Source organism: Diadema antillarum, unplaced genomic scaffold (assembly GCF_040938485.1).
Source record: "Diadema antillarum isolate AM-2024a unplaced genomic scaffold, OU_Dant_1.0 scf00000114, whole genome shotgun sequence".
NCBI lineage: Eukaryota > Metazoa > Echinodermata > Echinoidea > Diadematoida > Diadematidae > Diadema > Diadema antillarum.
In genome coordinates this window covers 1,869,458-1,896,993 of record NW_027271003.1, presented here as the reverse complement: position 1 = coordinate 1,896,993, position 27,536 = coordinate 1,869,458, and the positions used below count along the sequence as shown (strand labels likewise).

Genomic DNA, 27,536 nt, shown 5'->3' with positions numbered 1-27,536 from the left:
CCATGGCTTGCTCCTGTTATTAGGCTTCAATGTGCTGGTCATGATAATTATACAAAATAAGCAAAGAAATCTTCAACCAAAACAACCATTGTTAAAGACGGAACTTGACTTCAGTGCATATTCAATGCAGCCAAAACCTAGTTTGCAAGCACAAACCCTTGTTGGTCGTATTAGGAGTCTGCATGTGCCAAGACTAATACACGCACCATTGCACTGCAGCCTCTCCCAAACACAGGGCCTATGGGACAGTGCCGAAGTGGTGCATATAGTAGTCTTGGCGCAGACTCCTTTACGACTAACAAGGGTTTGTGCCTGCAAACTAGCCAAAACCGGGATGCTTTTGTCCCCTGCCTGAGCTATCCCATGCTAAATGTATCGGAAACGCTGCTCCGCGCACGGCACCTGTTGTATTAACGGTGTCAGAATGATCAGCTCCACCCTTCCAACTTTGATTTTAAAAACGTTTAAGATATCCCATAATGATTCATATGTGTTGTCTGTTGTACACTAATCATCCTAACATTTTTTGCAAAAACCTAAAATATAAAGAGATATCAGTATTTTTCCTCATTAAACTAACTGTTGGCGGTTTTATAGTCTGGAAACTTTTTCTGTTGTTCACATTTTGTATGTTTGACCAAACTTACATAACATCGATTATACCGGAGTTTAAATTTTACAATAGTTATTCTATCCATGCATAGTTCACATCTATATAAGAAGTATTTTGAAACACTAATACCGCGGGGTTTTTGTTTCATCTGCAAGTAGCAAGGCCACGATTTACGACCATTAGATCAATACAATGAATGAACACCAAACATTTTGTCCTTCCCCCATTCATTGTTTGGAATTGATGTTGAGTCTAATCCCCCTTAATGGATGTATACCTTCTCCATGCCAAAACTAATCCCTGTTCAACTTCAAGACCCCGCCCCATTGTCATCTTCATTGTATGTTGATCATTTTTTGTGTGTTTGAATAGGGGCTGTATCGAGTGAGTCGTACTTTTCAAGTGTATATGAGATTTGACGCTCGAAGTTATACATGATATATATTATTAGAACTAGAAGAGATTTGATTAAATACTTAAATAGCGAATGTGTGTATCAGAAGTCATTCTGCAGCGTAGTATAGGAACCTGATTCCAATACACAACAATAGTATTCGAGATTAACTCATTATACGCGATAAAAGGAATTTTTTCCATATTGACATTCTTTTGCTTTGATAAGCATATTGTGTGAAAAACAAATGAAGTTTCGTTCCAAAAATGGAGGAAATAGCTGTACACTCGCATTAGTATAACTAGTATTCCCCGATCCTTTGCGAAATCAGTTTCCATTATATATATATATATATATATATATATTTATTTATTTATTTATTTATTTATTTATTTATTTATTTATTTTTTGGATAAACTGTAGATATCTCAGCACATTAGCGTTTCCACGACGATCTGCCATTGGAAGCACAGACGCACCAGAATTCATCGCCTGGCGGGAGGATGGACTGCCCTCCGTAGCCTCATCACTCCTGCTGCCGTCAGGCCCTGGCTGAAAGTCACACCCTTCAAGGCGAGATGACAGGTCACAAGCGAGCCGGAAGGACGTGTATTAGTTTGCATCTATAGGCAGAGTTATAACACATTTCAATTAGGGTGCATTCAAACGGTATTACATGCATATACAAACATATTCTTGTCTTCCTAATAGATGTTCTTTGTGAAGAGTGAAACTAGATGTACAAGTATATAGGCCTAGTCATCGGCGATGCTGATTTTAATGATAACCAAATGCTGACACACGGACAATTTAATCAAAACATAGCTGTGTATTTTGGTTGTTATCCATGGAGGTTACTATGAAACGTTGAATTGTCACACAAGTCCTACTCAGAAATTATGATTTTTCAGACTGATACTTAACTAGTAATAGAAGGCCTTTTTACATGACTATATAAGTGCAGATTTCAATATAATCGTTCTTCATTATACCTCCCTACAACGAGGGTAAATATTGAGGCTGTTCATATCGCCATTATCGTTTCATATTTCTATCTTGTGAAGAAAGATAAATGGAGTATAGTGCTAATTTGTCACGTGACAAGATTTAAAAAAAATCGAAGTTCATCTAGCTGTAATCAATGTTAATGTTGCCATCATATCACCAGTTTCATCTGTCGTTTCTTGTGAATAATATAAAGGGGTACGGGGCTTGTGTAACAGCACTGAGCAACTCGTACTAGCTTGGGGCAACCACAACTCTAAATATAGACTCGATACTGTCAAAACCATGTTTGTACTAAGGGAAGCAGAGGAATAGGTCAGGAGGAAGTAGAAGGTGAGGAGAGAGGAAAAATTGGACGACGGAACGTCTTGCTTGTTGACTAAAAATGAAACTTTCGTTACACACACAGCTAGCTGGCCAGTCAGTCCGGAAGAATGACGCACGCACGCAACACAAGCACGCCGATGCGATGAACGGAGGTACAGTGAGCAACGGACCCGATTCACCCGCACACAACTGACTTCGGCCAGCCTGACAGCGGAGTAATATGGTGCTTCGTACGTGGTAGCTTTGCCCGTGAAATTCAACTTGAAAATTTGATTTAATTTTCAGTTTGAGCTCGTACAGATATAGTTCAACTGTAAACAACTCATGACGTGTTACATTTGGTTCTTCATATGGTTCTTTCTGACCATATTGATGATTTTTTCTTGATTCGGTCATCGTAAACCCGTCCGTAGTTAATACTGCTGATGCACATAAACCAATGCGCTTACACTTGCGCACAAGTCCCCAATCCTTCATTCCGAGCATCAGTTGTCACACTCTGGAAGGGTTCACGATTAACCAAATCAAGAAAAATCTTGATCTAGACAGAAAGAGATCTTTTTATGAACCAAATTTTGCAAGTCATAATACGGCAACGACTAAACAACATCTGCACTTATTCAAATTGAAATTGCTTTTCATTTTTAAGTTGAAATTTAGGGGCAAAGCCACCACTTACGAATCACCAAGTCCTATCGCTCAACAGTGTACAACACACATCTGCAGCCGGAACATGCTTCACGTTTGACTCGCAGTTGGGTTACTACTACGAAATGAAGATTAATTTTCACATCCACCGGTATGGGCTATAAGTTTACGAGAAAGGTCGGTATAAAAGAAGAAAATTGCCGATCTGGAATACTTGGTTACAATGAGGAGTGAACTGTAGGTACCGAACTATGTCAACTAATCTTAATTAGTATTGCAGAAAAGTAAACAAACGACTTCGATCAAGATCATTACCTGACATAGCTCCGCCCAAAAGTCACGTGAATTGGCCAAATCTGAACACCGATCTCGAGCACGTAGCACGCGCGAAATCTAATTAATATTCCAATCATTTTGAACCAAACTGGTGTCAGTTTAACTCGGAAATTTACGCTTTTGGGGAAATTTTACCGTGAAAAAGACGAATTTCGGCAGTTGGAACGCTGTTGTGTACACAGGTAAGGTATCATTTCTGTAAAAAGATTGTGTTTTGAAAAGTGTCCGGCAACCCTACCATCGGGGCGGAGCTCCGACAGATGGGTGTGGTGGTGCAGGGTGAGGCCTCGGAGACAGACAGTGAGGGTGACCACGAAGAAACTCGAGCTAGAGCGGAGCAGTATCACTTTCCCACCCAGTCTAACATTCCTCCCTTGAAAGGTAATCTAATGTAAAACAAAAACGTAGTCAAGCACGACCTTTTCTTGCTTTAAATTTTATATGGAACGGGCAGTGCCAGTGGAAGAGCTAGCTATATCACACTACGAAATATAAAATCAGTTGGGTCAAAACTAAATTGTATTCAAAACTCGAGTTGACTCTGAAATGGAAATGACCTTATTTCTGGGCATCAAAATTTGTGACATGCACTAAGTCCATCTCAACAGGAGAATACAGAGCGATTCAAGCGTGCTTATTTTAAAAGAATCTTTACACATACCGTATATCTTCTACCTACAACCCCAGCTCGGGGCGTTGTAACCTATGTGTTGGGGTCGCTGCTGCGGTTAATCTTCTACCTACCTGATGTCGATAAGCATATAGCGTCTATGTGTAATTGAGTTGATACCTACCTTTGGATACCTGTGGAAGATTCTGAATGCAGGCTGAGCCTCTGTATTCAGATTCAGGTTTAGTCCTTAAGATGAACTGGGTCATGACCATGTGGCGTAACGTCGAACTTACCGGTAAATTTTATGGGTTCATTGTCCCAGAATTTATCCAAACCAGCTTCAAAACTGAAGACACTGGGTGCATCTATTAAATTTCTTGGTAAACTATTCCATGGTTTCCTGATACACATGTAAAATGAGTTTCTTCTTGTAGTCGTATGTAATCGAAAAATATATAACTTTTTACTATGTCCTCTTGAGTCTTGTGCATTTTTTTATTAAACCCAAATCAGGCACTACTTCCTGATCATATTTATGAAATAATTTAAAAGCTTCAATCATGTCACCTCTCGCCCTGCGGTATGCTAGAGTTGAAAGTCTGAGGTGCCTCAATCTCTGTTCATAAGATAAAGATCTTATTTCATGTACTAATTTTGTGGCCCTCCGTTGGACATTTATGTTTTTTTTTCAATTAAGGACTCCATACCGCATGGGCGTATTCTAAATGAGGTCTTACCAAAGCTATATATATTAAACAATAAAAAATTATCTTTATTTAGATAAACAAATGTGCGTCTTTTTTTAATTCATAACTTTATTGGCTTTGTTTATTTGTTCCTGAAAATGTCGTTCAAACTTAAGTTTAGAATCAACCGTGACTACTAGGTCCTTGCATGAATCTACGTGTGAAAGGTAATGTACAGTATTTCCAATATTCATAGTGTAATCATACAAGTTGTCTTGGTTGCCAACCGTAAGAACACAACATTTTTTGGGGTGAAACCTAAGAAGCCACTTGTTCGACCAAGAAATAAGACAATCAAGATCTTTTTGCAGAAACACAGCATCTCTGTTGAGAGTAACATGTTTAAACATTTTCGTGTCGTCAGTACTCTGTATTACCGTATCTTTGAGGAGGTTTTGTTTTTGTCAGCATTGGTTGGTTTGTTGGTTAGTTTGTCTGTCTGTTTGCAAAATAACAAAAAAAAATGCAAATGGATTTGGATTAAAATTACAGGACAAGTGGCTATAATCACAAGGAACAGATAAGTAAATTTTTTGTAGTGATCCTGATAAACCTCTGTTTCCAGGATAGGTCTACTCTCCTTTATTTTCTTCTTTCTTTACTGTGTATACAGTCAACCCAACTGCTCCCACAGTATAACTGTGTACAAGGAGCGCCCCGGGGTTGCAGTCAACCTTGCCCAGGTCAAATGTATTTATGGACTGAAGAAATAGCTTTGACTTAAAATTCGACTTATGAGGGATAAAAATCAATAGAATATAAAGAGAAGAAGACTTGGAAAGACCTTCGACTTAGGCAATTATGCAACCTATACGAGGTCGGTAAAAGCAAGTTTAATTGTATTAACCCCGGGGCGCTCCTTGTACACAGTTATACTGTCGCGTTGGGGCTGGTCGCAGTTAATTGTATATAAATATAACTATTTAAATTGTATAACTTCAGTCAAGCAAACTGTGAGTCAGAATCAGGAATGTCGCTCTGATCTTGACCTGTTCACTTCTCCTTCGAAACTCCAGTTGACCGTGGCTCAAGATCACCGTCCATCGGTAGTCAGTCCTCCATCAAATCCTCTTCCTCGGCCTCCCAGCTGGCCAAGGTCTGTCCGCTGGATCCGCCCAAGTACGACACCCTGCTCCACCGCAAGCTGCGTGAGCGGAACATCAGTCTACAGGCCAACGTCCATGAGGCAGTGGCCCAGGCCATCCAGGCTGGACATAAGGACCTTAGTGGCACCAACCAGATGCTGACCAAAGCACAGATGGTCATTCAGGTCAGTCAAGTGGTCAAAAGTAGGGAACAAGACCCAGTTGGTTATATACACTAATTGAGATGTTGGAAAGTAACATGCAGTAAATAGGCTTTATGGTACATACATGCATGTGAGACAAAAAGACTTACTAGCTTACTAGTACCATTTTTGTAATGGTATTGATTTTATTGTTCTCTCTCTCTTGGGGGGGGGGGGGGAGGTTACACTCTTGCATAAAATTTGGTTTGTTTTCTGTTTGCAGACATTTGTTAGTTACCATAATGCATCTCAATGAGGTCTTGGTTACTTTGCTTCTTGCTTTGTAGAATGTTATGTTCATTGTATGTGTGGTTTATACCATTTTATGATTGATGTGGATGAGCCATATGAATGGCTATTATAGATATGAGTAACGAAACATTCTCATTCTATTACACCGAAAAAGGAGCAAAAGAATCAAATGTTCATATTTGTTGAATGTGTTATGTAGGCCTGCACTGTGATACCCAATAATTTCATAGTAGACAGGCACTTTGCATGTTTTTAAATATCACACCAGCCTATGACAATCCACATAACTTTATATGTATTTAAATTATACACTTTGCAAATGATATGTGCTTATGTTTTGGTGCATTCATGTCCTGAGCATTTTAACATAATTTGTGCTGCATCTTCTGTAAGTCTCTTTCTCTACCCCCTCCCCCCTCTCTCTCTCTGTCTTGTCCTTGTTGCTTATGCAGGATGTATGTTACAGCATGCGACATTTTTCTGATGACATCAAGAACATTAACAACAAGCTGGACATCATCGCCACGAGTGGCTACTTGCCGGACATATCATTCCCTTCCAATGGTTCCTGAACACTTTGAAGCTAGCAACAGCCCCAGCGGTAGCTTCTGCCAGTTACAAATGTGGCTTTTCTTGACACAAAGACAGAACATTGGCGACACAAAATATTGACAGTGTGCCTGGCAATATTGAACACTGGTGAAACTTTGTAATGATTACCAACAGATAATTGGGCATGTGGTGCTATTAATCATTTTTTTTTTTTTTTGGAACTTTAATTTTGGTCACAAAGTCATTTTCTTGTGTACAATTTATGTGTACATGTTGATGTCTTCTTTGATATAAACATGTAGATTGTGAGAGAAAGAGATTGAATGTATTTCAGGTGTTCTAGTTATCTTTGTGCAACCTGATCAGTGGTCATAGTTTGGGAAAAATTATGTAGCAAGTGATGACTTGCTGTAATCACTGAATACATTTGATTGGTCTAGGTAATGTAAAAATGGACAAAGATCAAACATCATTTGTGCCACACCCGACACTGGTCAGTTAGTCAGTGAGTAAGGGGTGTGAAAAGAAAAAAAAAAACAACAACAACAAATCTCTAGTTGGCACAGAGCTGAAGGGACAGATATATTCAATATATGTTACTAAAACTTGTTGTTTTTGTCTTGCATGTGTTGCAATTAAATGTACATCAACTGCATAGTAGAACATCACATATACTGTAAATTCCTTTTAACTGCATGTACAATAACCTTGCCAAGTGCAGGCATGTGAAGTTTAAAAGATGATTTATGAACCAAACCAGAAAATTTTCTAGCTTAGACTGCACAGAGTGCTGGGCCTACCTCATCAAATATGAGTAATCAGTGTGAAGAATTTTATTGCATGATACACTTATGTGCAATTTGTGGTAACCCTGTTTGGTGGAAAAGTTTTTTTTTTTTTTTTCCACTGTAAACAATATTATTTGAAACATGTTGTATAACACTGTGAGCAATCAGCAAGAACATCAGAATATTGTTGAAGACAAGCAAGTTATGCTGATTTGTGGGTGGAATCTTGATTTTCTGAAGCAAAGCAGGTCACACAACATCCTTTAAAAAAAAAAATCAAATTAATTAAAAAAAGATATTTAATAGGATGAGAAATTGGTAATAGTGAGAGTTGGCTTAGTCCCATTTTCTTTGCAGTAATCGAGGTAATATTTGTGCCTGTAAGAAGCTATAGTACATGTACATGTAAGAATTCTAGTAGGTTCGAACAGCATTTCAAGCAGACATTTTAAAGAAAACAGAAGAAATTCACCATCTCATTGCAGTATGCGAGTGCTAGCCCTTCTACTGATGTGTTGCGAGTTGTATTCTGATGTGTACTGATCTATTGCATTGTGCACTCCCATTTTAAGACATGAAATCAGAAAATGTATCAATCTTTCCAAACCTGTGGCTTGTTCCAAGATACTAGTACAAACTACTGTGTTTACACCACCCTTTACTTTTTAGCAAAAAGAAAAGAACAGTCTGCAGTTCCTCAAGTCTTGTTATTTACGGGGTTTTCCCTTTACGTAACATTTTAGAACATTATCATTTGCATCTATGACTGGGTCATGGCTGTTGGAATGAGTGTCTGTGGGGCTGTTGTTGGTAATGACTTAAAATTCCTGATTGTGCAATACAATTGTGTACTTGTTTATGTCAACTACATGTATGTTAGATTTTCAAAAGTTACATGCTACAATATGTACTTGGGCCCAGATCAAATTGCTGAAAAATTAAGCATGAAAAGACTTGCTGACGGTAAGTTGCTGTCATCACTTTTCAAATGTGAAGTGAACATATTTTTTGTACTGAAGAAAGCAGTAAGAGTGGCAGTCTTAATGCACATGCAGTGGACTCCCATTATAACGAAGTCCTTGGGACCGGCAGTTTTCTTTCGTTGTATCGAAATTTCATTATAACTGAACAAATAAACAATAAAACACATGAAGTGGATGATGCTGCGGACTTGGGGCCTGATTTTTACTTCATTGTAACCAGAATTTCGTTATGACCGTGCTTGTTACAATGGGAGTCCACTGTACTAAAATTTATATACAGTCCAACCTCTCCTATGCGGACATGTCAGGACGAGCGCTTATTTGGATAAGGGATTTGGCCGGATATGGGAGACTCCCCCATTGGTAGCTACATGTAACTTATTGCAGGTAGCGTACATTGGATTCTTTCTTTGCTATCCGCACAAATTTGGGGGTAGTTGATGTCTGAATGCATGCTATTTTAGATGTAAATTTGATGTGAATGTATGTTGATTATGTTGGGAATAATATGTAATTCATGTGATCTTGGGTAGTATTTATTTATTTTTGAGTTTGAAATCCCCTTTCCCCGTAATCATTAGATTGAAAAAAAAAAAATCATGGCGAGATTGCATCCTGATAATAGACAAATCCATTTAAAGGGAGGCTGGATAGGAGAGGTCGGACTGTACTTTCACCTCTGTGAAAGACAGAAGACATACTTGATGAATGTTTTGTAAAATACAGGCAACGACTTAATGCATGGAGTTGAACGAAGTTTCAAAATGTATGCAATATTTATGTAATGCTTACACTCCCATTCCCTCACTCAAGAAAACAATATTCATACAAGAAAACAAACAATTTGTAATTATTACCTTCTGATTCTCATCATCTTTTAATCATTCCTTGATAAAGGCAGTTCATTTCTGCTACACTCTATACATGTGATCCTTTTGATTCTAGAACTTTTTTAAGAGTCCTCGGAATCAGCGCATATTACACACAACTTACACAAGTCTAGCTTGGTCATATTGTATCATAGTACCATGTGTAAAAAATTTATGAAGAATGTAGTCCAGTACTACAGCAATTACTAACTAGATAAATAGCATTTGTATATAAGTCAATTATCGAAATAAAATATGATTTCTTATATCATAAAATAAGATTATAACTTACTCTCTTGTCTACAGGAAATGATAGCATTATGTTCTTATCCACAGATTTGACAAGAAAGTCCTCTTTGTTTTCTTCTCAGGATTTTCCTCTTTTTTTCTGCACGTGGCAGACCTGACCAAACACGACACAAGCAATAACAATGATAAAATACATTTTCAGTCCACACAAAGTCTTCATTCAAATCACCAGTTTTGTTAATTATTGTTCTATTCTTCTATTTGTTCCAGAACATTTGTTCAAATTTTGTCACATCACTGAACGAAGCATGAACAGGAAAAGAACGTCGCTCGTTCCTTCTATTGTTGCCTTTACGCATTCATTTTTAGCCAATCTGAACGAATTACGACAATACCTTTTCCCTGAAGCCTTTACACTGAAAGCTAAAACAGAAAAGATTACACAGCTGACATAGTTACCCACAGCAAAAGGAAGAAGCAGATTATAGATACCTGTTACACATTTCCATGTAATGGCAACACTTTTGGGTGATCATTACTGTTCACATTTGGCATTGAAGATCTACAGTTTTTTTATTTCTCCCTGTAGAAAGGTTAAAATCATCACAACACAACAATCACATCAGCTCAGCTGTTTTTCACAAACACAAAATAAAGACTGAATTGATAGTACTGAACATTGATTTAGTCCCCATGCGTCATGCGTCGTCCAAAGTGCAACACTAAAGAACCGTCTGCTATACAGTGTGAGGTTGTGATACATTATACTACACATCGGCAGAAATATTACAGCTGAGAGGATAGAGTGAGCACAGAGAATAATGGTTTATAATGAAGAAAAAATCAAGGGGTGCATTTTCTTGCCTTTTTTATTTCTTTAATCAGATAATCTCACGTGGAAACTAGGCTGAATGTGTGATGACATCTTCATTTGTTACGTAAATAAGATAATGTTTTGAATACCTCAATTTCACATTTCTGTCCTGGATATCAAGTAACATAACAATGTCCACTAATAAGAACAACAAAACCAAACCCACAAATGTTTACAGTGATTTGCAGATCTAAAAATGAGAAGACTTGGTTAAGATTCTACTTTAGTACACTCATAATAGCCTAGCTGATATTCATTTGACCAAGAATGACACCAGAGGTCAGTTTTTATAACCGCTGCTGACTACGTATGTCACCAAATTCGTCAGTTTTGACAGGTTATCTCGCACTACTCGGTATAACCTCTATTGAAAATATTTGTATTGAAAGTATCTGTAAAGAGAAAATGTATTTGAGCAAGATCAACATTAAAAAAAAATGAAATAACCGTAGGCATTATCATGTTATTTCCTACAAGACAGGAAAGCCAGATTAGCATTAAATGATAACAAGTCATAGAGCATCTAGTTAACACGATGAGAATTAAATCTGTAAAAAGCACACCTCATCCCGATTGCACACATCTACTTGCCTTCTCCCACCAACAATTTCTTCCTCCCCACCAATGTTGCATTTCCAGTCATTTATACTACAACGCTGCTTGCATTCACCATTTTGATTGGAACACAGACCACTGTAAGACTGCATTGTTGGTTAAAGAATCATCACTTAGAGTGTAATCACACACAGCCTACAGCCCTATTTACAATGCCATACTTACACCTCATGATGCTTTCTAAAGCAGCTTAAAACTAAGAGATTTCTGGAAGTACGTCCATGAAAGAAAAATTTGATGCAGCTTTAAAATGATTTTAGCAACCCTTCCTACTGCCCCCTCAATACAATCATGTAATATTTAGCCCATACATACCAAGAACTCCCAAGGTAAGGCCATTCAAAATACACATAGTCTCCATGGTAAACTTCATTAGGCCTTGGCATTCCCCTGACCTCCCCATAGAAGCACTGATATCATTTCATACCCTGTATCTGTTTCCTCAGTCCTGCGATGATATAAGTTCTTCCTTTTTAAAGAGATCCTATGTGTACTTGTGATGTGAATAGTGAATTGGGCACAGCTCTGTTAAACAGCCTTTGACTGGCCCAGGCAGAGTACACACTGCTTGTAACTCAGTCATACATCCACAGGTCTAATGCAAATGTTCTACCATCGGTGGACTTCAATTGGTGTATATGCCATAGTTCTAACATAGACTGTCTGTGCATCCAAGCTACAGGATGCTGTTCTCAATACTGTAAAATGAGAAATGTTCGCGTGCATTTTAATTTTCGAGCACCAAGATTCGCGAAATTAATATTCATGCAAAATCCCTTGTCTACACTATATGCATTGAACGCCAGTGACAATTCGCGAAAATTTCATGCCACGAATATATCATGTTTTACAGTATTCTGCTGCACAAATAGCCCCCATCATTGATCTGAAAAAGGACAGATTTGAGGAAAGCGATTTGTCTGCACCACTGAAACTCCTGAAATATTTTATTTTTACACCTTTAAAGCCTTCAGGAATTAAAGTTGATTAAGATTATTCAGTAAAAGAGCACAGTGAGCTCATAGACTGCCTGACTCTTCCAGACTGGCAGTATCTGTTAGCATTGACAATGCTATTCATGTGCAGTGGCCAATCCTTGCCAAGGCACAAAGAAATGAACAACACTTCACCACTGAAGAGGAAAATGTGTGCCATTATTACTGCCTATTTGGCCTTCATAATCAGTCACAATGCTTCTAATTCAAACATTGTCCACTGAACTGTACCCTAATTTTAAGGTCATTGCTCTGACAACCTGAAGCCTTGCTGGAATCTTGTGAATGCCAGTCCAAACGTAGAACTTGGAATGGTGATTATTTCAGTCGTTTTGGCGTGAATTTTTTTCATTACATTGATTTTACAACAATCAGGAAGAAACTGTCAGAGACATCAAGTAAGGAGAAGCTGCTTCAAACTTTCTATCCATCACAATTTCACTTTACCACGGAGATGATGTGCTTCAAACAATCGCCATGCAAACATGAGCATGAATCAAACTCATGTACCGAGGATTTATGTGCCATCTCTTGCATTTTGAATGCTTTTGATGTAAGCTCTTACACCATCGTACCAGGATTCATTTCTGAGGATTCTTGCCATATTTCATGTTGGAACACCTCCCCTGAACTTGACGTCACTTTGTGTTGAAAGATTGTTACAAGCTGGGGCCAAAAAACTAGGCTGTTTCTTTCTGTTGTCAATTCGATCAACAATCATATTACGCTCTGGTCTACTGGCTTGCCAGTCCTTCACGGTTACGCAATATGAACTATAAAATGTATTTACCAGGAAAATTGTACTGTACAATGATAGTTCATGAATAGATTCACCACACTTAGTATCCCTTGATTCTTCAATGATTTTCAAAGTTCGCCATTCTGATGTCCTCATGTAATCACACGAAATGGAAATGTCGATGGCTCACTTGCGCCTCCAAATAACAGAAGTACAAAGTTCCCCAAGCAGGTCGTGGATATCAGTCATCGTACTCGTTGATGATGAACTGGTAGACGAAAGTAGCCTTCTTGCGCGTGATCTGCTGCCGATTTGTGGTCCTACTCCTCACTGCCTGCTCCTCCTTCTCGCGATCCTCCGGAGGACAGCGGAGGAAGAGTTCGCCAAAGATGGTTGCTGTCATAAATAAAAACATACAGAGAGAAAAGAATAAGGGATAAGGTAACAGATGGCTATCATCACATAGGTATGAGGCAAAATTCTAAGCTATTAATAAAGTGCATCTGTTTTCCACAATGAACAGCTAGGCAAAGAAGTGGTTAGGACAGTAGAGTCTCTGCCTTGCAATTAAATGACTCGTCTTTGAGGCCTGTGAGTCTTGATGAGCAATGCTGTGTGTTATCATGCCATCCCCTTTATCAAATAGTAAGAGGTGAAAATACTTTGTCATCGAAGTCCCGTGTGTGAGACAGTCACAACTCATGCAGGTAAAAAAAATCCCGCTTTATTCCTCGAAAAGAGCAGGGTGCACACCCAATGAAGTGGTCTGCCCAAATATATACAAGAAATTGCACCATTCATTTTTGGAATGTTCTGTGGGGAATTTTTTTCTCTTTCTTTGAGAGTTAATCTATTTTTGGGGTGAACTTCTTTAACCCGTTGAGGATGGTTTGATTTTTGCTACAATACGCATTTCCCATAGACACCTGCCCGCATACATTTGGGACTCGTCCTCAACAGGTTAAAGGAAAACATGTGTTTTCACAGAGCTCCCAGCAGAATCGGGGAGATCTAGCAGCTTTGGTTCTTATAGGAGATACATGTGTTTTCAAAGAGCTCCCAGCAGGATCAGGGAGACCAAGCAGCTCTGGTTCTTATAGGAGAGGGTACAAAGAGATAGCAGACCTGGACCCCGTTTTATCAAAAGATAAAATCAATTTTAAATTTCCTTACCACGCAGGCTGCTTTAGACTAACAGTTGAAATCAACTATAAATCAATTTTAACTCTTCATAAAACAGGCCCCAGGACCTCACCTAGTGTCTTGGCATCCAGTTTGTTGTCGTCATTGTGCAGGAGGAGTTCCCTGATGAGGGCCGTCAAGTACTTGAAGACGTTCCGATGACACTTCGGGAGCTGCTTCATGATCTAGGAGGAGATGGAGAAATTGGCCATGAGGCCTCAAGTCTCGTGTACTGTACACAGACTGTGGGATGCTTTTAAGGGGGGGGGGGGGGTTGTTCTGTGGGCCAATGAATAGTCAATGGTCAAATGTAACCTAGGCCTGTCTTATAAAGACTTGTGATAGAAATCAATCACAAGTTTTTTGAGGGCTTCAATGCAAGTTGCGATTGATTTGGGGACTTGTGATTGATTTGAAGGCTTTATAAGACGGGGCCCTGTATTAATGTAGTTAATCAAAAACTGTATATTACAGGGTTTTTTACACTCATTTTATTTAAAAGACATGATCCTGAAATAACTTCATGATACAAGTTCACTTTATTTTAACTTTCTTTTTGTCTTGTAACTTCTTTTTCTTTTTAGGCTAGTATAATTTGGACCATCTTGAACAACACATGTTAAGGGTAAAATCAATGCACTACTAACCTGTTTGCACAGCACAAAATTGTTGGCCCCGTCGAGACACTTCTGGTAGCACTTGTACGGGATGACTGGTTCCCTGAGGCTGGCCAGGAACACCAGAAGAGACTCCGCTACTGAGTGGATGTTGCCAGCTGGGGGTTAAAGGTTAAGGGTCATGACACTGTGCGGTTGATTTTAAACTGTCACGAGACTCATCAGTACAGTATCATTCATAGAGTGATGTGTGTATGTTCAGACCACATGATCATCATTAGGTTATCTCTGTTGCATCATTCATCTTTCTAACCCTATACTTATATAATATTGGATGCACTTGAGTGGTATATCAGATATATTGCATTCATCAACATGAATATTGCACGAGTCGAAGACGAGTGCAATATTCATGTTGATGAATGCAATATATCTGATATACCATGAAAGAAATCCAGTATTATTATAATTATACATACAAACCACTTTCCACTACAACATCACATTCAATTTTCAAAAAGGAAAAAAAAAATGAAAAAGGGTTTCACTCACCAATTTATTGTTTACAAAATCTAACCTTTCAACTTGTATACGTACGTGTATCTACGCACGGTAATGGCATGCATTTCTCAACCTTATCGCGCATTTCTCAACCCCTGCGCGCATTCTCAACCTCATCGCGCAATGCCACTGCACTTTCTTACGCGAGGACGCGATACTGCGCGCGCGCGTATAAAGAAACATTTGAGTACGATATTGACAGCAGAGTACAATATTGGAAACAATATTGTACTCCTTTTCTCCATTGATACGGGTAATGTAAAATGCATAGGACAGGTATTATGCTAACAATATTGTACGTCATTAAGTAAACCCCTTGCAGGAATATTGATACATGGTTTTATTGTATCGAAAAAGTGGCTTGTATGTATAATAATTAGTATTATTGTATCTATACACTTACACTGTAGCTGCTGTGTAAGCAAGTCGGACATATTCATTTACGTGTAAAAATGCAATAGTCCCACATGAAAGAAATTGTGGGACAACAGTGATTGGATAGGTACAAAAATAAATTTCATCCTTATTCATTCAAGGATTAGCTCCAGTTCATCTGTGCCAATTTCTGAAGGGAGTAAAGGGGTCTAGGGCAATTACCCCCTGGACAGCTACCACAGACCCTTCCCCTTCCCCTGGCCCTAATCCTAATCCTAATCCTGAACCTAATACTAACCCTAACCAAAACTCTTGACCATACACCTAACCCTAACCCTAATCTTTGGTCTAATCTCACCACTAGACAGTATTTAGCATGGGGGTAATTGCACTCTGGGGGTAATTGCCCGGATACGGTTCAAAGCAGTGAATGTGTTAACTGGTAATCAAAGAGCATAAAAGCCTAAGCTAGATAAATATGTCTTGATTCAAGACCCCAACCATGTTTGCACTAAAAAACAAACAATTTTGAGATGAGAATGGGTGTAGGTGAGCAGCGCCCCCTAGTGGTGGAAAGGATACGAATCTCCTCTGGGAAGCCCGTATCCAGGAAGTCCCTGATGGCCAGCACCTCTGCATGTAGACCCTCCTGGCTAAACAGGTTCTCCTGTTGAAGGGGTAAGACGAGCACAGGAGAGGCGAGGGGGGGGGGGGGGGTGGGAGGGGAGGTGAAGAGGTGGGAGAGGTACGTAAGGGGGAGAATGAGATCGATACAGAGTCAGAGAGAAAAAGAGATAGAGAGTTGTAGATGAAAGGTAGGAAGATAGCATTGGCAGGTAGAAAAAGGAACAATGAGAGATAGTTGTGTGAGAGATAAATGAGAAATAGATAAAGAAGAAGAAACGCAAGGAGGAGGGGAGATGGGTGAATACAGGAGAGACAGAGAAAGAGCATTCACATCACAACATTACATATGGTTACACATACACATGTACATACATGTAAAATACACATTTGAAAATAAAATGTACGAAGCACAACTGTAATAAAAACAATGCATATTAGATAAATACATGATATAAATAGCTCAGATATCTTTTCACCAAATATGAAGAATTTTTGGTAGAGTCTTTGATAAGATACTGTATACGCCATATATTTAGCGAGTCTACATTTTCGCAAATCGGAACTTCCGACGATTTTGCATCGTGGAGTCTGGTACCAAACAACGAAATGTATACTCGTACGTCACATTTATAGTGTGATCAGAGTCAACATTTTCGGGTGTCTTTAATTTTGCGAATAGCACCTGACCTGCAAAATTCATGAAAAATAAAAACCTCGCGAAATATTCAGCATATACAGTAATCAAATAAACTTTGCCTCACACATCACACATTCTTGTCTGTCTAGCATGAGGATTTTCTAACTCATCTGGGATCTTACCATCGGTAAGGTAGTAGCAGCATCAAATTTATTGAACACAGGATTGATTTAAAACCACTGAATGAGTCACATGATACTTGCAGTCATCAAGTAAGATATGTCCATCTTCAATAATGTTGCAACTCAAAGAGAAGAATCACTGATCCAAACGGCGCCCTCACCTGTTGAATGCCGTTCCTGAAGAGGTAATCTACCAGCATCCAAATCTCCTTTGGAATGTCATAACTCTTGAAGTCTGCAGCACTCTCCTTTACCTTGGCATTTTGTTCCTGGCACACCGAGAAAAAGAAAGAAAGAAAGGGGGGGGGGGATTAATTATAGAGTACCCAATGCAAGCAGCGCTGTGCAGGTAAAACACCAGCATTTTTGTCAAAAGCAAAACCATACGGCTACTGCTGGTAAGATGAAAGATGGGAGTCTTTCATATTTTCTGGTCCATAAGGAAAATGAGCAACCGAGGAGCAGCCAAATCATGAAGTGCGTACTCGCGTAAAAGTTCAAAAGTTCGCATAATACGGGCTATAAAAATGTTTCTTCAGTACACAAAGTCCACCATTACTAAGTGGGTCAATGGCAGCCCCCATGAAATCACTGACCCCATTGTAGAGTCCGCCCTCTAGTGGTGGGGAGGAGAAAAATCTCTTTGGGTTCAGTTCACTTTGGTTCCCTTTAGAGCACTACTCAAATGCACCCATGGACTATCAATCACAAGGTCCCAGGTTCAAATCCCCTGGCTGCCGCGGTTGTCTCCCTCGGCAAGGCACTCAATCCTCTCTGCCTAGTCATTCAAAAGTGACTTATAGCCATGGCTGTTTGCATACAAGCATTCACTACTTCCTTGGTGGTCACATGAAACAAATCAATTTAAATCAAATCATTTCAAATCATTTAAATTAAACAGTAATCCAATCTCTGAAATACATTGTACACGCAATAACCAACAGCAAGGTTGTGATGACCCCTATAGCTTGACCATTCAACTCACCAGGTCCACCACTTCCTGCATGGTCATCTCACTGATGGGCTCGTGCATCTTGACCAGCGCCTCGATGGACGCCCCGAAGCAGCTTGGCCGATAGCTACCACTTACTGTGATGTGATCATGTGGTCAAGGATGTCATAACAAGTGGAATTTTGCTTCCTGAGCTCTAAACATACACCTTGGAACAGTTTCAGTAGCACACAATTGTAGTCCCCGTTACACATGCTGACTTTCAACGATAAAAAGGGGAAGTTTCCCAAAACACATAATGGATTGACTAAATGCAGAAAGACTACTGAAGCAGTCATTGACATCCGAGGAAAACCTTACCATCCTGCAAAAGCCATTAGTTCTTGAAGTTTTATTTAATTCCATATGTTGCCCTCCTTACAATGTAGATGACAACACTACAATTTGTGATGTAATTACTTCAGAAAACGTCCCCATTAAGATGTAAACTTTTGATTCCAACACTGGCTTAGAAAAACATAAGACATATGCAATGCATCCTAGTGGGCACAAGAATAAAAAAATATTTTTTTTTTTCAGTTAGTTCTACTTATAAATACCTATGATAGGAAATCGCAATCACGACAATCAACATGGTTTCTACAGATTGCTACCACATAAGAAATCTCTCAACATCTTCCAAGAAACCTCTTTTTCTTTTTTTCTTTTGACTGTTGAATTTTGATGGCCAAAGTTACCAAGGTACTGCATAACGCTAGAGTAGATCCAGGTAGAGAACTGAGCAAAAATTTACAAATACACCTATGAAATTGCACAGACATCAGCTGACAAAAGGCAGCAGGTACTTCATGCTGTAAAGGATATATAGTAATCTTTGCCGTTCTCCAGGTGAAGAATCAGTATGTCCTCGGCTTTGTCGTGGCCGGTGTTGAACGCTGACGCCGTTGTCTTGTCGATGTATGCTGTAACCTTGACCTCCACCATGTCTCCTGTGGGGAAAAAAAGGAAATTACAGTGTCAGAGGAAGCAGCTAAAGAATGGCCCATTTAAGATCAATGCAGTCTTCTGAACAACCACAGAGCACTGCCTGCATTAATTTTCATTGCTCATACACATAGATACAACACAATGTGACCCCAATGATTTCCTACCACCAAATTTTTCCATGATAAGCAATCCGTGTCCATCCATGAATCAAGCTAACACATTGATCATGGAAAGAGATGGATACATCCACAAGAAAAAAACTTCAGGACATCACTGCACAATACCAAACACAAAGGGTGATTGCATAACATTAGTGATGAGAAAGTAATAACCATTTAGACATTAGTATGATAAAGAAATTTCACATAACATCATAAAAGAAACATCCTGCACAGGTGACAGAAAGGCCAAGCACATAACAAATTTGTTTAACCTGACAGATCCCTTAAATTCTCCTATGTCTAACAGTTTCCTTTTAGTGGTCACAATTACCAACCCATTAACATTCAGAGAGGCTGCTCTTCCAGTCATCCGAGTGATGCAGCCTCCTGTTGGGTCACACATGCTCTAAGAAAAGATGCATGTTTTTTTTACTAGCACTATGCACCGTCACTTTTATTGTACATTAGTGACATTTAAAATCATCCTGTTCACCATGTCACCTCTCACTGACGCACGACACTTCTACCATCCCGGGATAGTTTCAAGGAACTGCTGAAAGGGATTACTACTTCAAGGTTCAAGGTTCAAGTAAACAGTGCCTTTAAGGTCAATAAGGCAGAGCATCCCCCCGGAGGAGCTGACCAGCCTACCTGGCATCATGAACGTAGACTGGGGCTCCACCTTGAGCCAGGGCTTGCACGGCGACTTGTCATCCAGCTTGGCCACAAACTCAATCAGCGTGTTGACCTGTCCCGTGTTGGCCACCTCCACCATCTCGACCATCTCCTCCATGAAGCGCAGCTCACCAAGGTTCAACTTCACCATGGCAACGAGATGCAGAAGAAGAAAAGAAAAGGAAGATGTGACAAGTCACCAATGTCATGTCAGACTGGATGACTGCAAACGGTACACAGGATATTCTATTTAACTACTTTGACATTTTGGGTGTTTGACTGAGCACCACACGCAAAGATATTGGAAGATGGCGGCGGCACATTTACACACTGTTCTTTGAAACATATTAGGTAACATCTTGAAATGTGATTAGGCAATTATCAAATGAAATGTTAGGAAAAGCTTGATAGCATCGGTTGAGAATGATAAGGGCATTAAGTTGTCACTAAAGCCATCATAGTGTTAGTGACACCTTAATGCCATTATCATTCTCAACTGTAGATAGTTTCATTATCTGATCTTTGGTGGTGTGATACAGAGGGCAGCAAACTAAACAGATATGGCCTGACTCACACTTATACTGGCATCAGTAGAAGACAGATAACATTAGTTGTGGTTTTTCTCAAAGAAATATGATGCTTGATGGGCACAAATATTCTGAATATCTTAATTCCTAAGGACATTTCTTCTCATGACAAGAAGAGGAACAGATAATTGACAGACAAGGTATGGTAGAGAGAGAAAACTCACCTCATTCCTCCCAAGGGTGACTTGAGGCAGGGCCTCATTCTCCTGCTTGTCCAGTTTTCGTATCTCCTCCTCCACCACTTCCCTGAATTTCTTCTCGTCCACAACTTTCACCTGCAGCACAAGGAAAGAGGAGTAAATCATATTTGTATTCATCAAATTGATACTACCAAATATTCTACAGTTATAAAAGAATTGCTTTTACTATTATCAGACAAAGCTTTTTCAAGCACATAAAAGAGTACAACATCAGTGAATTACTAAACATCAGCTTGCTCCACCTGATGAGCATTTCACAAATTATTTGGTAGTCCAGCGGAAACTACATGATAGGTGATACATGGATGAAAAAAAAAGAAAAAAAAATCCCCAAATTATCTAATCTATGAGATTCCTTCACAATGAAATCTGCATACATTCACTAGACCTCCCAACCTTTCTGACTAAAAATAGGGATGATCTGGCTCAGAAGTAGGAAAGGGCAATTCCCATAGGATTGTGTAGTAAAATTATCAAGAAAAATAGGAAACACCTATCAAAACAAACAGTTGGGAATGGACAAAATTCTGACTCTTTCCTCCAAATTCAGAATGGTTGGGAGGTCTGCACTCAGCCAAAAAGTATAAATCAAATGTATACTTGTACCATTCAACCTCCATACAGAATTTGAATCCTCATAGTATTGCATTCCATTTTTTAACTGTACGATAGGAAATAGATGTTACAAGGGAAAAAACAAATCTCCCAAGTTCTCACCCCTATATCATAGAGGGCGCTGACGGGTTTGTGGTCACTCAGCTTCAGCTTCATGTGACTCCGGTAGACCTTCTGGGCGATGCGGTCGCCACGGTGAAGGATGCGATCACACCAGGCAGGCACACGCTGTTTCTCACTGGATTGGAACAAGGATATAATGTTTATGTTTTATACAAAATTACATGACAACTTATCAAAACACTTCTTATATTTGTCCGTCTAAATTCTCCTGAATGAGCACACCAACTCATCAATTGTATGGTTTAAAGCATTGTTTCACAACAAATGCCAGATGCTTCAAAGTATCTGCAGAGCTTACAAATTCTATAACATGTTATGATGCAGATCTACATACAATGTACAACTTGTATGTACAGACTCTTCCTACGTCCAACACAAGTCTTTTCTTTTTTTTCTCTCTCTCTATTGCTGTTGATGATTTTTTTAAAACCTTATATGAAAGTTTGTCATGGCTGAGAAAGCACAAGAAGACATTAGTGAGTCAGGGAAACAGACTGAACATTCCTCAACTTATCAACAATCCTTGAAGAAATTGAGCTCTCACGCCAGTTTCTTTAGAATGAAAACTTTAGACTTTTCTCCTTAGGTAGAAAAGTTGATTTGTAGTTGTGTTGTTGTTTCTTCTTGAAATTGAATGCAAAGAAAGGACCCAGGTTTCTCCCTCGTTCTTCTTGCTTTTGGAGCTCCATGCTTGAAAAAACAAAACAAACTGACAAAAAAATACACACACACACACAAATAAACTAAACTGCCCTGACACATCTCAATGAGGGGAGTTCTAATGCAATTACAATATTTCACAAAGTAACTCTTATTCATCCCCCCCCCCCCCCCCCCCCATGGAGTACTACCTCTTATCCTTTTGTGTATGTCTTGATTTTTTTTTTTTTTTTCTGTTCCTGGATGACACCATTAAAAAGGCAAAGCAGCTCCGGAGTCCCTTACCTGTTGTCCCACTCATCTGATCCCGAGTTGTACTTGTAGGTGGGTCTGAATCCTATGGGCCCCTCCTGAAAGCCTGCAAAGACTCTCTGGTATTCCCGCTGTCTGTTTAGCTTCAGGACAGGGGTGGATAGAAAAAAAAAAAATGTCAAGTTTGGTTGAGAGAAGAACACACATAACACTACATTACTACTCCCCTAGTAATTGCTCAAAGAGGGCATGTATGACAAAAGGTCTACAATTTGCTATGCAACTAAAATCCTCCAGCAGGAATTCACACATTTGCAGTTCAAAGCCGTTGTCCATCATGTGCATGTTCCATTCTGCATCACCTTCCAGTGGTGTGCTATTATCTTTCTTAGGGCCTTGTCTATGCAAATATTTTGTTCATAAATTTCAACAGTTGCGAACGTGCAGTCCATCATTTCACACAAATGCAAAGCACAGTAAACAGTATTTCACACAGACGTGGATGAAAGCAAAACCATCCCTTTTCTCCTTACCTGATCTTGCATCAGCAGCTCTTTGTATGAATTCTTTTCCACTAGCATCTTGACTGATTCTACTGGAATGTCGCTGATGCGGTAGTTCAGGTCCCCCATCCAGATGACAACACTGCAACAGAGAGCATGAGCGGCATTGATCACTCTACAGTATGTCCCCCAAAAAATTACGATCAGATTTTTGCATTGATAACTCCCAATATGATTAAACTGTCTATATGCTACTTCAGGGTCTTAAAATGCAACATCTTAGCTCTATCTGGCAGAAAAAAACTGGAAATGTCGCTATGGCGACTGATGCCTCCGCCATAATGCATGATTCTCCAATAGGTGTATAGTACAATGTCTTTACAATGTGTGATGACAGTTTCACATAACTGGCAAAATATTGAAATGACAGGTTTGTCAGAAATATCTTGAATGTTCACTTTCCTTGAACTAGGTTTGCTATAATTGTCTATGAAAGAGTTCAGGTACATGTATTTGGGGAATTGAGGATTTTTACTTAACTTCTGACTGACCCTTTATAAGTTTATGCATTGGGTAATTTTAAAGGTATGAAGAAAGAGTGTAATAACAGTGCCAAATAGATTTTTTTTTTGCATTAAAGCCTTGCTTTGACCCTTAACCTTTGACCCTCTGGCAGGAAATTTCCAAGAGAATCTCCATTAGGTAATACATGTACATATTGTATATTGAATTTTAAAAATGATAATGCAAGCATTGCATATACATACTAGTTTATGAGGGAAATAGTAAAATATTGAGGAGTTGACCATGACCTTTGACCCCCTGACTATTGACCCATGACCCCTATATTCCCTAGATAATCCCTGCTAGTCAGTACATGCATATGTACCAAGTTCCATGAAGATACATTGAACCACCTGCGAGAAAAGTAAAATTGTAACATTTTCACCTTAACCTTTAACCTTTTGACCTTTGACCTTGACATGAAACTCTCTCTGGAGAATCTTTATGCAATAGTATATGTCTACACTAAGTTTCAAGAAAATACCTTTGGGCATGGCATGGATATGGGGGAAATAGCAACATTTTTAGCATTTGACCTTGACCTTTTGACCTTTGACCTCTTGCCAATGTCACTAAAATCTACTCAACTGATTGCCCCATCATAAATCATCCTTGGACCAAGATTGGGGAAAGCTGCTCCATCCAGTTTTGATTTATCACATAAACAGATAAATTTTAGGATTTGACCTTGATCTTTGACCTTTGACCTCTGTCCGATTTCACTCAAAAATCAGTCAAGTAATTGTCCCACCATACATTATCCTCGGACAAAGTTTGGTAAAATTTGCGTGATCCAGTCTGGAGTTATCGCGTATACAGATACAATTTCATGATTTGACCTTGACCTTTGACCTTTGGTCGATTTCACCCAAAATCTAATCAAGTAATTGCCCCATCATACTTTATACTTGGACCAAGTTTGGTAAAATTCCAGTCAATATTACTCAAGTTATCGCGTAAATGAATGCGGACGGACGTACGGACGTACATACGGACGGATGGACAACCCGAAAACATAATGCCTCCGGCACCACTTCGTGGCGGAGGCATAAAAAAACATTCAATTTGGTTAAGTGGTCACAGAGAAATGTGGATTATTTTAAAGCATGTCATGAGTCTGATTCTTCTAAGTTTAGCACTTGATGCTCGAAACTGCATATCAATGTGTGAACATAATGGACAGAACTTGGAGGGAAGGGATTCCTGACATGCTCTACAAAACTCCTCATTTCTCTTTGACCACTGAAGCAAATTGGATGAGGTTTTCTGGAAGATGTGGGCAATAAATTATATTACCCTGAAATTGTATTTGGATTGATTCACTATTTTTAAAGCTATCACTGTGGAGGGTCTCGTTATAATTTTTTTTTTTTTTCTTGGGGGGGGGGGAGATATGGTATACTAAAATATGTACTGCATTGACGCTTACTGAACAGAAGCCATCTCTGGTCTGTAGAGATTAAATGCGACTGGAAGAAAGCAGAATTCACATTGCACTTTCATCCTGGGTTAGGATTTTAACTAACAATAAGAGTACAAATACGAAATAATACATTTGACAATGATGATGATGACGATGGCAATGATGGCGACAACGACAGCAACAACAATGAAAAGAAGACAAAGAAACACATCAGTCATTCCTGGTGATTGTGGTACAACAAGTATATCGATATCACACGACTGACAATATGAATGACATGGTCTGTGGTAAATACCAGACAAAATTCACATCACGGTCACGTTATGCTATCTGCCCAATTGATCAAACTCACTCTAATCAACTGAAGCTTATTCACTTAACAGTTTGAGGTCTGTGTGACAATAATGCAATGTGATGGTATCTTCTAGTTGAAAGCACTTTCATGCTTCCATACCCCTGGTTCTTTTTGATATCATCCTTGTAATCATGCCACAGCTATCACTTTAGAAACACCTGAGTTCTTGTTGCTTTAATGAAAAAGACTAGGGGAAATGTAAAGGAAAAAAAAAATGCATGAAAACTCCTGAGAGCAGGTGGCAAGCCTAATGCCTGTCATGAATATTTGAGCGACGAAGCACAGAGATGGAGCATTGACATAACGAGGGCGACATTCATGAGGCCATGAAAGAGAGGGGAGATGGTGTTGCCATGGCAACTCACTCGTGCTGCATAACGCCCAGGGGCTGGCGGTTCTCCCGCTCGAACTTCATGCGGGCGCAGATGTCGTGGTAGTCCTGGTTACGCCTCTCGAACTCCTCCATGTGGGCCGCGAGATGCGAGTTGATGAAGCAGAAGGAGGTGTTGTGGAAGTTGAACCTCACCGCCACAGCTCCCTTGTTACCCTGGAAGGAAAGGAGTTTAAAGGTACAGTCACATCTTCAGAGGTTAATCAAAGAAGAAATATTGCTCCTCAGTGTTTTCTTGTCACCCTGAGGTTGCCTCAGAGCAGAGAGTCCAATTCCTACATCAGGCACCAATACCTGATGATGATGATTTAAAAAGAGAAATGAAATGCACGGGAAAGAAACAATACTGAACTCCTTTAATTACAGACAGCTCACAACAGCCATCATAATGTACAGTATTCATGCCTGTGTTTATTACCACTGCACAGTCCATATATATCACAAGCAGTTTTGTTTTCTTCTTCTTTTTATTTCTTCAATAAGGACTATATTAAAAGATTATAAGTGTATGATCTAATATTATGTGTATCAAATCAACGATGCAAAGTTTGATGATAAAAACGGCATTTCCCCCTTTTAAGGGCACGAGGACTTTTTTTGGAAAAGCAATCACCTGATCACCAATGCCTCTGAATTTTTAATTGGCTGATGCAGGCAAGCAGTATGCGTGATGTCAACTTGTGACCACAGTCCACTGAGCCTCCAAACACTCATTGCAAATTGTTCACTGCGTTTTTGCACATCTCCTTAAATATGAATATGCATTTTAAGTTTTCCCCTCCCATCTCATTAATATTTACATTTCTCCTCACAACAAGCAGGCATAGACAGGAATCATTGTGTGAAGAGCGAACTCTCTAATTCAGCTTTATTAAAGAAACTATGAAAATATGACAAAACCATTACAAATTATATGTAACGGGTAAATAGGAGTCACTTGGTGACTAATTTTTTATAATAAAACTATTGTGATGTAATTTTACCATGCACACACACAAAAACAAACAAACCCCAGATTGCGCAAATCTCTCATCAAATTCGAGTTTCCATCAACTAACGATTAACACTCTAAGAAATCACTACTCCTCATATCATCACATAACACAACGCATTGAAACAAATAAGAATAACACAAAAGATTTATATTGTTTGTTTTATGTTAGTATTGTCTGGGGCAAATTATTTGTTGTATAGGGTCCCAATTTTTTTTTTTCTCTCTCTCCTCTTTCTTTAAAACACACACACATAACACAAAATGACACACACACACACACACACACATACACACACACACACACACACACAAAGAAAAATTATATGCTCTGAAGTTTTATTTTTCATCATTTTCATCTCACATGATGATAATACTTGACAATAGTGATAGCACACTTACAGAGCTCTTTTAATGTTGTCTGGGGTAAAGGGGGTGGGGGAGATATTTCTGATATAAGTGGTTATAAATCCTGGAGTTCAGACCTGATGTTTCTCTACTATAAGTACATCTAAACTCACCATTTTACCCATAATGCCTGTGCCCACAGTTTCCGCGATGACGTCGTCAATGTAGGGAAAGTGCCTCTCCAAAATGAATACAAGCAGCATCATGCCCACGAGACGGATCAGTTTGATCTGATGGGACCATCAAAGGTGAAAGGTCAAAATGAAATCAGTACAAACGCAATGGCAAGCACAGTGCCGTGAACACCAAAACCACCACAACACTTGAAATAACACTGTTAGTTTTTATTCGGGTTTAGTCCTGCTCAAGTACCATTGAGCATGATCCATATATGGCATATGGCATCAGCATCGTGAAAGTGAAATTGCATGTCAAATTGATGCATTGGGATAGGAACTATTCTAGATGACAACTCCTTTTTGTTTGTATGCGGACAGCTTGTTGCCTCATTACAGATGTATTTATGTCGTCAGAAAATGTTACATTGCAACAGTGAATTCTAATTCTATCTGTGAGCGTCAGAATGCGTGTGTAGCTAAATGTTGGCAAATTGAATGTCATT

The 27,536-nt window shown here is 39.1% G+C and overlaps 2 protein-coding genes across 2 annotated transcripts in view; one reads left to right on the top strand and one right to left on the bottom strand.

Moving 5' to 3' along the window:
• The first annotated feature begins 2,481 nt into the window (after window positions 1–2,481).
• LOC139719725 (uncharacterized) lies at window positions 2,482–8,869 on the top strand. Its single transcript, XM_071631117.1, has 4 exons — window positions 2,482–2,491; window positions 3,546–3,704; window positions 5,699–5,952; window positions 6,675–8,869. Exons 1-4 carry the CDS (start codon window positions 2,482–2,484, stop codon window positions 6,792–6,794), a joined length of 543 nt encoding a protein of 180 aa, XP_071487218.1. The 3' UTR covers window positions 6,795–8,869.
• A 3,090-nt stretch (window positions 8,870–11,959) lies between these two features.
• The window catches only part of LOC139719781 (inositol polyphosphate 5-phosphatase OCRL-like), a 46,268-nt gene continuing 30,691 nt past the window's right edge, over window positions 11,960–27,536 (bottom strand). The window contains exons 10-23 of the mRNA XM_071631165.1: window positions 27,028–27,144; window positions 25,490–25,671; window positions 22,813–22,924; window positions 22,313–22,422; window positions 21,347–21,482; window positions 20,594–20,704; window positions 19,819–19,984; window positions 18,884–19,008; window positions 18,053–18,163; window positions 17,229–17,336; window positions 16,204–16,288; window positions 14,716–14,843; window positions 14,142–14,253; window positions 11,960–13,282 (exon numbers count right to left, since the gene is read on the bottom strand). Coding sequence (XP_071487266.1) covers window positions 13,128–13,282; window positions 14,142–14,253; window positions 14,716–14,843; window positions 16,204–16,288; window positions 17,229–17,336; window positions 18,053–18,163; window positions 18,884–19,008; window positions 19,819–19,984; window positions 20,594–20,704; window positions 21,347–21,482; window positions 22,313–22,422; window positions 22,813–22,924; window positions 25,490–25,671; window positions 27,028–27,144 — 1,758 coding nt within the window. The 3' untranslated portion in view covers window positions 11,960–13,127. The remainder of the gene's footprint in view (window positions 13,283–14,141; window positions 14,254–14,715; window positions 14,844–16,203; window positions 16,289–17,228; window positions 17,337–18,052; window positions 18,164–18,883; window positions 19,009–19,818; window positions 19,985–20,593; window positions 20,705–21,346; window positions 21,483–22,312; window positions 22,423–22,812; window positions 22,925–25,489; window positions 25,672–27,027; window positions 27,145–27,536) is intronic.

Excerpts from the sequence above, each read along its gene's own strand:
- LOC139719725 (XM_071631117.1), top strand. Across the intron at positions 3,705-5,698 it reads TAACATTCCTCCCTTGAAAG|TTGACCGTGGCTCAAGATCA; the intron begins GTAATCTAATGT and ends TCGAAACTCCAG. Across the intron at positions 5,953-6,674 it reads AAGCACAGATGGTCATTCAG|GATGTATGTTACAGCATGCG; the intron begins GTCAGTCAAGTG and ends TTGCTTATGCAG.